This window comes from Pelobates fuscus, chromosome 9 (assembly GCF_036172605.1).
Source record: "Pelobates fuscus isolate aPelFus1 chromosome 9, aPelFus1.pri, whole genome shotgun sequence".
Classification (NCBI taxonomy): Eukaryota; Metazoa; Chordata; class Amphibia; order Anura; family Pelobatidae; genus Pelobates; species Pelobates fuscus.
Genome location: NC_086325.1, coordinates 4,057,217 through 4,072,727, shown reverse-complemented (window position 1 = coordinate 4,072,727; position 15,511 = coordinate 4,057,217). Strand labels below are relative to the sequence as shown.

At 46.9% G+C, this 15,511-nt stretch overlaps 1 protein-coding gene across 1 annotated transcript in view; it reads left to right on the top strand.

Moving 5' to 3' along the window:
• LOC134572199 (mucin-3A-like) overlaps positions 1 to 15,511 on the top strand; it is a 67,505-nt gene that overhangs the window by 28,455 nt on the left and 23,539 nt on the right. Inside the window, exons 3-4 of the mRNA XM_063431009.1 lie at positions 12,172 to 12,233; positions 14,351 to 14,496. Coding sequence (XP_063287079.1) covers positions 12,172 to 12,233; positions 14,351 to 14,496 — 208 coding nt within the window. The remainder of the gene's footprint in view (positions 1 to 12,171; positions 12,234 to 14,350; positions 14,497 to 15,511) is intronic.

Genomic DNA, 15,511 nt, shown 5'->3' with positions numbered 1-15,511 from the left:
TGGTATGCCAGGAAGGCAGTGGGAAATACAGGGAGAGGAGAGCAGTGTCCTCCCTCCCCAGCGGCAGCGTGATTTTTCGGGAATTGGGAGCCCAGTCTCCATTCCCCAGCGGCAGTGTGATGTGCCGGGAATTGGGAGCCCAGTCTCCATTCTCCAGCGGCAGTGTGATTTGTTGGGAAGTGGGAGCCCATTCTCCAGTCCCCAGCAGCAGAGTATCCAGCAGGGAATAGAGAGCCCAGTCTCCTTTCCCCAGCAGCAGGACTCTGTATTGGGAGGAGAGACAGTCGGTCTCCCTCCGCAAAAACTAGAAGTATGTATGGGAGAGGAGATTGTTACCACCTCTCCCCAACGGCGGATCATCAATGGGCAGAGTGTTCTATCGGGAGAGGAGCTTGTTACCCCCTCTCCCCAGCGGCAGCTTAATGTACCAGGTGGAGACTGTAAACCCCCCACCAGTGCAGATGGGTCTCTGCACTTACCACACAGGGGGTAGGGATGGTCGTTCCTACCCCCCCACGACAGAGCTGTGTATCCAACGGGGAGACAACCGGTCCCCCCATTCAGCAGCAGAGCTATGCAACTAAGGGGGAGACAGTCCGTCTCCAGCAACCAGGCTCCAACCAGAGTACTCCGGTGGTAGTGCTGGCACCAGGACAGAGTACCGCTGGTCTCTGCCCACTCAGCAACCCACCAAGGCAGCCTACCGGTCCCCCACACAACCGTGGTGAGGAACCTGGACATGGACAAGATTCTCCTCTACCCAGGTGTAGTAACCATTTATTGTGGGTGGGCTGTACTGTTTTTTCTGCTTTGTGGGTGGGTTGCTGCACTAACCAGGGCACTGACCGGCAGGAGGTCAGGTACCCTGTTAGTCTTTTTGGAAAGGGGGAGAGATGTGACGAAACCAATCTCGCCACATTGTATTGGAGGAGCCTGGTTGCCCGCCTGCTGCCTTTGGATTATGGACCGGCAGCTAAAGGGTTAATTTTGCTGTGCAGAAGGATTTATTTCTCCCTTTCTGCACAGCAGTTCGGTAGATTTCATATACCGAACAATCAGCCGTTCACCAACCTCCCCAGAGCCGTGGGAAGCCGGCCGGCGTTGTTAATTGGCCACCCAGAAGCTGGAGTGTGCTGCCAATTTACCTCCCTGAAGCTGCGGTTAACCGCAGCTTAATTGCCTGTTAACTTTGTGCCTGCTGTTACACTTAGCGGCCGCTAGGTGGCGGTGTTCTGGAGCTCCCCGGGCAGCCAGCGCTTGTCTGCCCGGCTTTCATGCACCAAAATCGGACACTTTTACGTGCAGGCACCGCTGAACCTCCAGCCCCTGGTTCTAATTCGTATGAATTTGGTGAATGCAGGGAAATTCGGTAGTTTATGTTTTATGTGAACTGTAGTAACCCAGATAGCAATGCCATGGAGCCTGTTCGTATAATTAAAGACTTTGGCTCCATGGCAATTAAAATGTATTTGTGTGATCTGGGTGCCATTCACCTAATAATGTGCACCCAGACCTGAGCTATCTGGGGATATGTTACATGTCTGTGTTTTGTGTATAAAATGTGTCTGTAGGTATTTTAAAGTGATAGTCTGTTTCTGTGTCACCATGTGCATAATGGAGTCTGGCCTTTGTCCTGGGAGATAATTGAATTACTTCATTAATTATCTCCAGGACAGAGAGGAGGAAACCAAGATGCATTATGGGACAGTATTGTGGCTGTGTGTACCAAAATGATACATGTCTGTCTGCTGTTTCAGTCTTCCATCTGGTCCCCTAGGGGAGTGTCCACCAGGTGGGAGACCTGCATAAATACAGGGGCAGGTAGCCCTCAATAAACAGACCACTGCTTGACCCTCAACACGGAGCGTTGTCTCGTTCTTGGGGGGATTCACTGTATGCTGATAGGGACTGACTGCCAGGAGTGTAAGCCGCTTGGGAGCTTTTCCTGTTCGTCTGCTAGCAGCAATTCGTGAGGTTCCAGTTCGGGAGTTTGGAGTGCTACCTTATTCCCTTGTATGCAGTTCGGGAGTTTGGTGCATTCACCTATATCCAATTCGTGAGTTTTGGTGCTTTTACAGTAGCTGTGCCTTTTTGTGAAAAGGGGATTATCGCCTAAACGGATTTTTCCCCTTTTATGCTGAAACGGTCCGTTACATATATCCATAAACTTTCTCTTTGTAATCATTTTTTATCAAGATCACCTCCTCTTGGGCCAAGTGTGACTCGCTCTATGCCACAAGAGCGTATATCATCAGCAGATCCCCCATGATGAAGTTTAAGATGTTTTGAGATCGGGGTATCCACCAATCTCCTTGGGTTGACTGAAAGGACATGTTCACGGATCCTATGTTTAAATGCGCAGATCGTTTTACCAACATACATTTTTTTACATGAACATGTCAATAAATATATCAAACCCTTGGACTGGCAATTAAAAAAGGTTTTGATATTAAAAACCTGTGAATTTGTCGAATCCGATATCTTTTTAGAGGGGCGAAGGATGAATTTGCATGCTTTGCATTTGCCGCATTGGTATGTGCCTGATACAGGAGATTTAAGCCATGTGGATTTGTTGGGAAGCGTTCGTAAGTGACTTGGAACCAATATGTCTTTAATATTCTTGCCTCTTCTGGCTGTTACAGAAGCATGTGATGTTGTAACCTTCTGTAGGTGATGATCTTGTAATAGAAGTGGCCAGTATCTATTGAGAATTTTAAGCATAGGGTTCCAACCGACATCGAAATTCCCTATGCATCTTATCGTCTGCGTAGAGTCTCTAGTGTGATTATCAACCAGGAGATCTTTCCTATCTGTTATTAGGGCACGCTGGTATGCGTTTTTCAAACATCTATTTGGATATCCCTTACTTCTAAATTGTTCTTTCAAGACCTTTGCTTTACTCTTAAATTTTCAATTAAAGAACAATTACGGCATAGCCGTAAGTATTGACCCACTGGTATTCCCCTCTTGAGGGGGAGTGGGTGATAACTTTTCCAATTTAAAAGGTTGTTCGTTGCAGTTGTTTTTTTATATACAAGGTAGTAGTCACATTTCCTTGCTCAGTAATCATAATGGATATATCCAAAAAGGTAATAACTTTGCGACCAATTTCATATGTTAGTTTCAAGTTAATATCATTATTGTTCAAGACAACAAATTCATTGAAAAGTTCGGTAGTACTATTCCAAACTATAACTATATCATCAATATAGCGTTTCCAAATATTCACATGTTCGGTATATTTAGCAAGTTGGGGACTTCTGGGGACTTGGGGACTTCTCCTAGCCAGACTGGACCACAATAAAAGCACATCCATCATTCCCTCAGTAACCAGACAAAACATAAGTGCCAAGTGATCTCCTTATATACACCTCTCACATCAGGGGTTACATTACATCGTATACGCCCACGTCTCTCTTCAGGTCCCCACACAAACTCCTCCCTTTAATTCCTGTATCTGGGAGATAGTTGAGTCCAAATGGCCTTAATTCAATTATCTCTCAGATACAGTAAAACATACAAAAAATCAAAAAATATCATAAAATAACCCCCCAAACCACATCAGAACCCCACAAGTCTTATAGTCGAGAACTTATTGCCCAAGTTCTCCAAACATCACTCAGATACTTTTGGTAGTTTTCAAATGCCACCGGGGTAAAGTTTTGACCGGCCGACCAAGAGGCGATAGTCCAAAATAGACCCAGAGGAAATGTAGCTAGGGCTAGTCAACTTCTAGGGTCTCCTATTTGAAAAATGATGAATGCTCTCCTGGCTGGAGAGTGGCGAACGTTCCCTTCGTTTAGTAGATTTGTTTGTCCCTCCACAACCACTCATCCCTTTGTTTGCCACTCCGCATCCACTCATCCCTTTGTTTGTCACTCCGCATCCACTCATCACTTTGTTTGCCACTCCGCATCCACTCATCCCTTTGTTTGTCACTCCGCATCCACTCATCCCTTTGTTTGTCACTCCGCATCCACTCATCCCTTTGTTTGTCACTCCGCATCCACTCATCACTTTGTTTGCCACTCCGCATCCACTCATCCCTTTGTGTGTCACTCCGCATCCACTCATCCCTTTGTTTGTCACTCCGCATCCACTCATCCCTTTGTTTGCCACTCCGCATCCACTCATCCCTTTGTTTGTCACTCCGCATCCACTCATCCCTTTGTTTGCCACTCCGCATCCACTCATCCCTTTGTTTGCCACTCCGCATCCACTCATCCCTTTGTTTGTCACTCCGCATCCACTCATCCCTTTGTTTGCCACTCCGCATCCACTCATCACTTTGTGTGTCACTCCGCATCCACTCATTGTAGCGGATTGGTACCGGGCTGTCCCACAACATGTATGAGAATAAGTGTATTTAGTCATATTGCTGGTTTAATGTGTGTGAACATGTATAGAAATCATGGTATCCGGTTATATTGACAGTTAAATGTATATAAAGAACTGTATTCCTCTAGTTGTTCGGTAGAATCATTCAAATAAAACAAGGGAATGAAACTACCGAACAACCAGACCACCCTGTGTAAAGTGTGCCTTCAATTACCGTTTGCAACAATGTTGCAAACGGGTAATTACCTATTCATGCAGTGTGGTCTTTGTTCTCTGGGTGGCCGCCATTCGGGATGCGAACACGTGGCGGCGGCCATCTTGGACTGCCGAACAGCGGTGTTTTGCCGTCGAGTGTCTGGAACCAAAATCGGACACTTGACTAGGCAAACACCGCTGAGACCTCCAGACTCCTAATACTTCGTGGGGAAACTACCGAACGGCCCGCCGTTCGGTAGAAAGAACCCCACAAACTAGGGGATTCATCCGAATCCCCGTCAGGCCACTTAACAGTAATATTTCACCCCTTTGCATTCGCCTGTTTGTGACCGACCGCAGGGCCAGAATACATGGAACGGTTTTCGGATACTTTACCTCTGCGGTCGGTCCAAACTTCAAAGTCCCATAACTCCCGAACGCTTTATCCGAATGGGCTAATTTTAAAGTATGTTGGTCCCCCAGAATAGAGCTATCTGGGGATGTTGGATTTGTGGATGTACCCCAAGTATTTAGGGTACATCCAAAACTCGGGGAAAACTGTGTACACGATAAGGGGATTATGATGCTAGAGGAGGGGAGGAGATCTGTGGGAGGTTACTGCTTGTAGATTGGATAATGTCTTAAGTGATAGAACCTCCTCCCTTGCATGGGAGAGGGCTTTATAAGGAACTGTGAAATAAAGCTAGTTAGTTCTACTCCTGAAACTGTGTGTCGTCCAGTTATTGGGATTGCGATGGGGATATTGCTGTATTACTCTAACTGCTGGAAACCTTGCCTGTGGACTTAACATCACCTTGTTCCTGAGCCTCACTGGGATCTCTAGTGGAGAATAGCTGTGCAAGATCGGCTCTCCGCTACATTGGTTGGCAGCGCTGGGATCCAAACTCACAGAGGAACAAGCGTAAATGGAGTACGGATGGAGATTGATTTTTCTGCGCTAAAACGCTCCACGCTAAAGGACCTCCTAGAGGCAAGGGGTATACAAGCCAGCAATAAGAAGAAAGCAGTACTTGTTACAGAACTCATGGCAGAGTACAGAATGGAGGGCGATTCAGTTCCGGCACAGAGGGAGCCGGGAGGAACACCACAAGGATCGGAATTCCAGAGGCAGGTTCAGTTCAGGCTATCCCTTTATGGGGAAAACCCCCCAGCAGAAATTGTTACCAGGACAATGGCCGAGGTACAAGAATTCATCCTAAGGACACAGGCACCAGAACAAAGCTCTGCAATTAATGTGCCACAGGAAGGTAAGCCTAAAATACCGTACCAGGCTTTTAAAACATATGTGGAGGCAGAGGAAGATATAGACGCTTTCCTGCAAGACTTTGAGAGACTGTGTGCACTGCATAAAATTAACGCAGAGGACTGGGTACCTATTTTGGCCGGAAGGTTAACCGGGAGGGCAGCAGAGGCATATCGGACTGTACCTAATGACGAAATAAGGAATTACAGTAAAGTGAAAGAAATTATACTCGCCAGGTATGCTATAACACCCGAGGCATACCGGCGGAGGTTCCGGGATCTAAAGAAAGCAGAGAAGGACTCGCACGCAGAGTGGGCATGCCGATTACAGGGGGCAGCACTCGGGTGGGTGCAAGCTAGCAAGGCACGTTCTATGGAGGATGTAATACAGATGTTGCTGATGGAGCAGTTCTATGAGGGAGTAACCAGTGAGGTCCAGGAATGGGTAAGGGACAGAAACCCTACTTCCCTCACCGAGGCTGCTAGGAAAGCGGATGACTACCTGGATGCACGCAGGTCACAAAAACCTGCAGCTCCAAAAGCAACCTTTAAAACATTCGGGGGAACCACCTACACCCCAGCTCCACCGAGACCACTACCACCACCACCACCACCCGCTGCACAGCCCCGGTTCCGACAACCCACCGCTGGCCCCTGTCATCACTGCCAGAAGTGGGGACATTATAAAAGGGAATGCCCACAGCTACGGGACCGTTCCACCTGGATTCGTCCAGGCCCACCTCCACCCAGGGCGGCCGCAGCCCACCACTACCAGGACCTAGTTACCACCCCGTATGGTTCCGCAGTCCCCATTACTACTGTGGAACAATGGGAGGTACTGCACGAGGCAGATCCTGTCCAGGCCAATGTGGATAATCTACGGCACCATCGACAGACGGTATATCTGAATGGTACAGCAGTCCGGGGATTACGAGATTCGGGAGCCACCATCACTTTGGTACAGAGCCACCTGATTTCAGATCAGGCAAAACTGAACAAAACTGTTGCCGTCCGGGTAGCTGGGGGAGCAGTGTACCGGCTACCTACAGCAAGGGTACATTTACATTGGGGAGCGGGGGCAGGGGAAGTGGAGGTGGGATTGATGCCGCATTTACCAGCGGAGGTTTTATTGGGGAACGATCTGGGGAGGCTCACTTCTGCTTTTGAGCCCCAGTCGCCCACCACAGGGGAGGTCAACCCTGTAGTCACCCGACAACAGGCCCGCACCCAGGACCACAACACACTGCCGGAGGTCCAGGTAAGCAACCCTACCCCCCCTCTAGAATGTGTCCCCTGGGCTCCACCTAATGAATTTGTAGCTGAAGTCGCAACAGACCCCACGCTTCAGGTGTATAGGGACAAGGTTGGCACGGGTTCCCCCGGGGCGGAGGGAGAGAGGTTTATCTGGGATAAACAACTTTTGTACAGGGAAACAAGCAAACAGATTACGGGGTTAGACCCGATAGCGAGGAGACAATTAGTGGTACCACAGCGGTACCGGGCTGAATTACTCCGGATAGCGCATGATATTCCGCTATCCGGACATCTAGGGGTTAGTCGCACCAGGTACAGACTAACCCAGAGTTTCTTCTGGCCAGGGATTAGCCAGGAAGTACGCAGATATTGCACGACTTGCGATACCTGCCAGAGAGTGGGAAAAAGGGGGGATCGCAGGAAGGCTAAACTTCACCCCTTACCCATAATAGAGGAACCTTTTAGCCGAATAGCGGTGGATCTGATAGGCCCCCTCAATAAAGCTAGCCCGTCAGGAAAACGGTATATTTTAACAGTAGTAGATTATGCCACCAGGTATCCAGAAGCAGTGGCTCTGACCAACATCCACGCTGAGACGGTCGCGGATGCCCTCATGCGGATATTCTCCCGGATGGGATTACCCAGGGAGATTATCTCGGATCAGGGTACCCAGTTTACCGCAGAATTCACCCAACACCTCTGGAGGATCTGTGGCATTAAGCCTATTATCAGTGCCACTTACCACCCCCAGACGAACGGGCTCTGCGAACGATTCAATGGTACCTTGAAGCAGATGCTCCGAACCTTCGCAGAGACCCACAAGGACTGGGAACGATTCCTGCCGCACCTCCTATTCGCATACCGGGAGGTGCCGCAGGAATCCACAGGGTTCTCCCCGTTTGAATTATTGTTTGGAAGGAGGGTCCGAGGCCCATTAGATCTTATTAGAGAGCATTGGGAGGGAGACCGGAGCACAGATGGCACTCCCATCATACCATATGTGTTGGCCTTTCGGGACCGCCTAGAAGCGTTGACCAAGACGGTAAGGGAAAACCTTCAGGAGGCCCAGACCCGCCAGCGTACATGGTATGATCGGGGAGCCAGGGACCGTAGCTTTCAGGTCGGGCAGAAAGTACTAATTTTAAAACCTGTCCGACATGATAAGTTACAGGCCGCCTGGCAGGGCCCATATAAGGTGGTGGAGCAAAGATGTGATACCACCTATATTATCGGCCCCTGCACAGGGACTGGGGGGCGACGCATGCTCCATGTGAACATGCTGAAGCCCTACCACGAGCGTACTGAGGAGGTAACCGCCATCTGTGCCCCTAACACGGAAGAGTTTGACAGCTTACCCCTCCCCGATTTGCTGGGGGATGGGCAGTTGTCCAGGGATTTAGGGGAGGTTGCGCTGGGAGATCGGCTGAGCCCACAGGAGCGGATCGAGGTACAGCAACTATTAGAAGAGAAACGCGACACGTTCTCTAATGTACCTGGATACACGCCTCTGGCAACTCACCGGGTCGAGACCCCAGGGCAACTACCCATGCGCCAGACGCCATACCGCATTCCAGAAGCGGTACGGGCAAACATGCGTAAGGAGATCGACGAAATGCTCCAAATGGGGGTGATTGAACCCTCAGACAGTCCTTGGGCATCTCCTGTAGTCCTCGTACCAAAGCGAGACGGTACGACCCGCTTCTGCGTGGACTATAGGAGATTGAACGAGAAGACTGTATCCGACGCCTATCCGATGCCCCGGATAGACGAGTTACTGGACAGAATGGCCAGGGGCCAATACCTCACCACTATTGACTTGTGTAAAGGGTATTGGCAAATCCCCCTGGCCCCAGACGCCATCCCGAAGTCGGCCTTTGTCACCCCATTTGGCTTGTACCAGTTTAAGGTCATGCCATTTGGGATGAAAAACGCCCCAGCCACCTTCCAAAGGATGGTGGATCGACTCCTGGATGGATTTCAGGACTATACCTGTGCCTACCTGGACGATATTGCAATTTTTAGCAATACGTGGCAGGAACATTTAGCTCACATAGGAGCTGTGCTAGATAGGATAAGGGAAGCAGGTTTGACCTTGAAGCCGGCCAAGTGTAGTATCGGAATGGCTGAGGTACAATACCTGGGACATAGAGTAGGGTGCGGTAAACAGAAACCCGAACCCGCCAAAGTAGAGGCTGTAGCCCAGTGGCCCACCCCTAGGACTAAGACCCAGGTTTTAGCGTTTCTAGGGACAGCAGGGTATTACAGGAAGTTTGTTCCCAATTATAGCGCCCTGGCCAAACCCCTCACTGACCTTACCCGTAAGAACCTTCCCCGCCAAGTAAACTGGACCCCGGAGTGTGAGCAGGCATTCCAACAATTGAAAAATGCACTGATAAATGCCCCTGTCTTGGCAGCTCCCAATCCAACTAAACGTTTTCTTGTTCACACAGACGCTTCTATGTTTGGATTGGGGGCAGTACTGAGTCAAGTCGGGGCCGATGGCGGAGAACATCCAGTGGCTTACATCAGTCGCAAACTGTTACCTCGAGAAGTAAGCTACGCCGCCATCGAAAAGGAATGCCTGGCTGTGGTGTGGGCCCTAAAGAAACTGCAACCCTATTTATATGGACAGCCCTTTTCCTTGCTCACGGATCACAACCCGTTAGTCTGGCTGAACCGGGTGGCTGGGGACAACGCCAGGCTGCTGCGCTGGAGTTTGGCGCTACAGCCTTTTGACTTTAATATCCAGTACCGGCCGGGTAAGCAGAATGGAAATGCTGACGGGTTGTCAAGACAAACTGACTTAGAGAAATGATCCGTGAGCCCCCGGACATCCCCAAGCCGATCCGTGTTGGATCAGACTGTGTATGCCGGCTTGTGGGCAAGGGGGAGCAGTGTAGCGGATTGGTACCGGGCTGTCCCACAACATGTATGAGAATAAGTGTATTTAGTCATATTGCTGGTTTAATGTGTGTGAACATGTATAGAAATCATGGTATCCGGTTATATTGACAGTTAAATGTATATAAAGAACTGTATTCCTCTAGTTGTTCGGTAGAATCATTCAAATAAAACAAGGGAATGAAACTACCGAACAACCAGACCACCCTGTGTAAAGTGTGCCTTCAATTACCGTTTGCAACAATGTTGCAAACGGGTAATTACCTATTCATGCAGTGTGGTCTTTGTTCTCTGGGTGGCCGCCATTCGGGATGCGAACACGTGGCGGCGGCCATCTTGGACTGCCGAACAGCGGTGTTTTGCCGTCGAGTGTCTGGAACCAAAATCGGACACTTGACTAGGCAAACACCGCTGAGACCTCCAGACTCCTAATACTTCGTGGGGAAACTACCGAACGGCCCGCCGTTCGGTAGAAAGAACCCCACAAACTAGGGGATTCATCCGAATCCCCGTCAGGCCACTTAACAGTAATATTTCACCCCTTTGCATTCGCCTGTTTGTGACCGACCGCAGGGCCAGAATACATGGAACGGTTTTCGGATACTTTACCTCTGCGGTCGGTCCAAACTTCAAAGTCCCATAACTCCCGAACGCTTTATCCGAATGGGCTAATTTTAAAGTATGTTGGTCCCCCAGAATAGAGCTATCTGGGGATGTTGGATTTGTGGATGTACCCCAAGTATTTAGGGTACATCCAAAACTCGGGGAAAACTGTGTACACGATAAGGGGATTATGATGCTAGAGGAGGGGAGGAGATCTGTGGGAGGTTACTGCTTGTAGATTGGATAATGTCTTAAGTGATAGAACCTCCTCCCTTGCATGGGAGAGGGCTTTATAAGGAACTGTGAAATAAAGCTAGTTAGTTCTACTCCTGAAACTGTGTGTCGTCCAGTTATTAAGATTGCGATGGGGATATTGCTGTATTACTCTAACTGCTGGAAACCTTGCCTGTGGACTTAACATCACCTTGTTCCTGAGCCTCACTGGGATCTCTAGTGGAGAATAGCTGTGCAAGATCGGCTCTCCGCTACACTCATCCCTTTGTTTGTCACTCCGCATCCACTCATCCCTTTGTTTGTCACTCCGCATCCACTCATCCCTTTGTGTGTCACTCCGCATCCACTCATCCCTTTGTGTGTCACTCCGCATCCACGCATCCCTTTGTTTGTCACTCCGCATCCACTCATCCCTTTGTTTGTGACTCCCCATCCACTCATCCCTTTATTTGTCAATCTGCATCCACTCATCCCTTTGTGTGTCACTCCGCATTCACTCATCACTTTGTGTGTCACTCCGCATCCACTCATCCCTTTGTTTGTCAATCTGCATCCACTCATCCCTTTGTGTGTCACTCCGCATCCACGCATCCCTTTGTTTGTCACTCCGCATCCACTCATCCCTTTGTTTGTGACTCCCCATCCACTCATCCCTTTGTTTGTCAATCTGCATCCACTCATCCCTTTGTGTGTCACTCCGCATTCACTCATCACTTTGTGTGTCACTCCGCATCCACTCATCCCTTTGTTTGTCAATCTGCATCCACTCATCCCTTTGTTTGTCAATCTGCATCCACTCATCCCTTTGTGTGTCACTCCGCATCCACTCATCCCTTTGTTTGTCACTCCACATCCACTCATCCCTTTGTTTGTCACTCCGCATCCACTCATCCCTTTGTTTGTCACTCCGCATCCACTCATCCCTTTGTTTGTCACTCCGCATCCACTCATCCTATGTTTGTCACTCCGCATCCACTCATCACTTTGTGTGTCACTCCGCATCCACTCATCACTTTGTGTGTCACTCCACATCCACTCATCCCTTTGTTTGTCACTCCGCATCCACTCATCCTATGTTTGTCACTCCACATCCACTCATCCCTTTGTGTGTCACTCCGCATTCACTCATCCCTTTGTGTGTTACTCTGCATCCACTCTCTCTTTATCAGTTTCGCCACTGTATTCAGGTTTCAATTTACTGCAATTTCGATGATATGTGAACAAACCAACAAAGCACTTGGTGTCCATCTACAGGCAACACTGAATATTTGTGCATAACATCGACATGCACTCTAATTATATTCTGATTGACATCATTATTATATGTTTAGATTATCAAGAATCATTTTTAGCCCTAAAACCTTTATGTATTTTTTTCAACAGATGAAAGGAATTTATGATAATGAGTCTTTAACGTTAAAAGACATTAAAATAAACAAAATCTGGTATGTATGAATTCATCGATGAATTACTTGAAACTGAAGTAGGCCTTGAACAGTAACACATATTTACAGTAACAATATGAAGAAAAACTCAATTAGCTACTTATTTGTGAAGGTCAGACATTAATTGCATGATGAGTTTTACAGCCATGGAGCTCTGTGATACACTCATACACATTACACATTACTGTAAGTTTTATGGCCATGGAGCTCTGTGATACCCTCATACACACTACACATTACTGTGAGTTGTATAGCCATGGAGCTCTGTGATACACTCATACACATTACACATTACTGTGAGTTTTATGGCCATGGAGCTCTGTGATACACTAATACACATTACTGTGAGTTTTATGGCCATGGAGCTCTGTGATACACTAATACACATTACTGTGAGTTTTATAGCCATGGTGCTCTGTGATACACTAATACACATTACTGTGAGTTTTATGGCCATGGAGCTCTGTGATACACTAATACACATTACTGTGAGTTTTATGGCCATGGAGCTCTGTGATACACTAATACACATTACTGTGAGTTTTATGGCCATGGAGCTCTGTGATACACTAATACACATTACTGTGAGTTTTATGGCCATGGAGCTCTGTGATACACTAATACACACTACTGTGAATTTTATGGCCATGGAGCTCTGTGATACACTCATACACACTACATATTACTGTGAGTTTTATGGTCATGGAGCTCTGTGATACACTCATACACACTACACATTACTGTGAGTTTTATTGCCATGGAGCTCTGTGACACACTAATACACACTACACACTACTGTGAGTTTTATAGCCATGGAGCTCTGTGATACACTAATACACATTACACACTACTGTGAGTTTTATAGCCATGGAGCTCTGTGATACACTAATAAACACTACACATTACTATGAGTTGTATTGCCATGGAGCTCTGTGATACACTAATACACATTACTTTGAGTTTTATGGCCATGGAGCTCTGTGATACACTAATACACACTACACATTACTGTGAGTTTTATAGCCATGGAGCTCTGTGATACACTAATACACATTACTGTGAGTTTTACGGCCATGGAGCTCCGTGACACACTAATACACATTACACATTACTGTGAGTTTTATGGCCATGGAGCTCTGTGATACACTAGTACACATTACACATTACTGTGAGTTTTATAGCCATGGAGCTCTGTGATACACTAATACACATTACTGTGAGTTTTATAGCCATGGAGCTCTGTGATACACTAATACACTTTACTGTGAGTTTTATGGCCATGGAGCTCTGTGACACACTAATACACATTACTGTGAGTTTTACGGCCATGGAGCTCCGTGGCACACTAATACACATTACACATTACTGTGAGTTTTATTGCCATGGAGCTCTGTGATACATTAATACACATTACACATTACTGTGAGTTTTATTGCCATGGAGCTCTGTGATACACTAATACACATTACTGTGAGTTTTATTGCCATGGAGCTCTGTGATACACTAATACACACTACACATTACTGTGAGTTTTATAGCCATGGAGCTCTGTGATACACTAATACACATTACTGTGAGTTTTACGGCCATGGAGCTCCGTGACACACTAATACACATTACACATTACTGTGAGTTTTATGGCCATGGAGCTCTGTGATACACTAATACACACTACACATTACTGTGAGTTTTATAGCCATGGAGCTCCGTGACACACTAATACACATTACACATTACTGTGAGTTGTATGGGCATGGAGCTCTGTGATACACTCATACACATTACTGATAACCGTGTTTTATTATTTTGGGGATTATTTAGGTTTATTACCTAAAGTGTAAATTGCTGGAAAGTCAAAGCGAATTTCAATGTAGGTTAAAATAGGCAAACTGGGAAATTCTCCAAATCCGCTTTGGTTTTTTAAATAAAATTTGACATTCACTGTGAATTCCCTTTCATTTCCATTTTAGTGATTAACCCTATAATTCTTGTACGTGCTTTCGTGGGGTGTTTTTCATACTACGTTCCTAACCATCATTGTGGTTTGAGATTGCATCAGGACATTTATGTTAATTGTGATATTTTGAAGCAATGAATGTATGATTTTCACGTTTTAGGAATGGAAGCATTTATGTTGATCACGAACTGATTATAAAAGCTAAATTCCAGCCAAATATTTCAGCACTTCATGATGATATTTCTAATCAAATAAAAAAACGACTCTTGGACTCTGAACCAGCAAAAGATACTTGTAGTGGAAGTGGTAAGGACTGTTTTAATATTTACAATCCACCTTAAAGTGTCTGTGTCATGCGTAGAGCTTTATGCCAAAGAACTGACTGACAGAGAGAGCAGGAGAGTCTTCCCAAAGGCGGTTCTCCTGCTCTCCATGAACAGCAGCCACAGCTCATACATAGTGGTTGCTATAGTTACTCTCTAGTCCCCACTCCAGTATAGAAACAGGGTAGCCAATATCCCGCTGCTCAGATTCTGGCATGCTGGCAAGAAAACCAGCTTGTCGGGCTATGGAGAAGGTTTGTCCTTCTCGGGGAAAAGGACCTCAGACAAGGCAATGGAGAGACTGGCGGTCAGTTTTACAATACTGTAACACTCACTGAGCTGAGGACCAAAGGAAAGTAATGTCCTTATTTTACATTGACAATATCATTTACCTCTATTATAAATAATTTGTTCAAAGCCTGAATTCTTTCCAAAACTCTGTCTCTCTCTAATATAGAACTGGATGCTCGATGCAGTCTAGAAGATAAGCTTTTCCAAACCCTCCTCCATAAAACCACACACTCACTCACTCACACACTCACTCACTCACTCACTCACTCACACACTCACTCACTCACTCACACACTCACTCACACACTCACTCACTCACTCACACACTCACTCACACACTCACTCACTCACACACTCACTCACTCACTCACACACTCACTCACTCACTCACACACTCACTCACTCACTCACTCACACACTCACTCTCTCCTGTGCTCATCAGTGTAAGGGGAAAAAAGCAAAGCCATGTCAATGAGTATGTTGTCATACATGCATCTCTTAACCTCGTTGTAATTTCTATTATATTTCACTGCCATCAATGAGCATTTGTGTTTAATGTGACACTCCAACATTTAAACAAGTTACTTTATTCAAGCTGGGGCGCTGTCTTCGAGCCGAAGCTCATCTTCACATGTTAGATCATTATGGATACTCTCCTGGCCAATCCAATGCGTTTTATAGAGAAGTCCTCACTCCTAGCTGTCTAT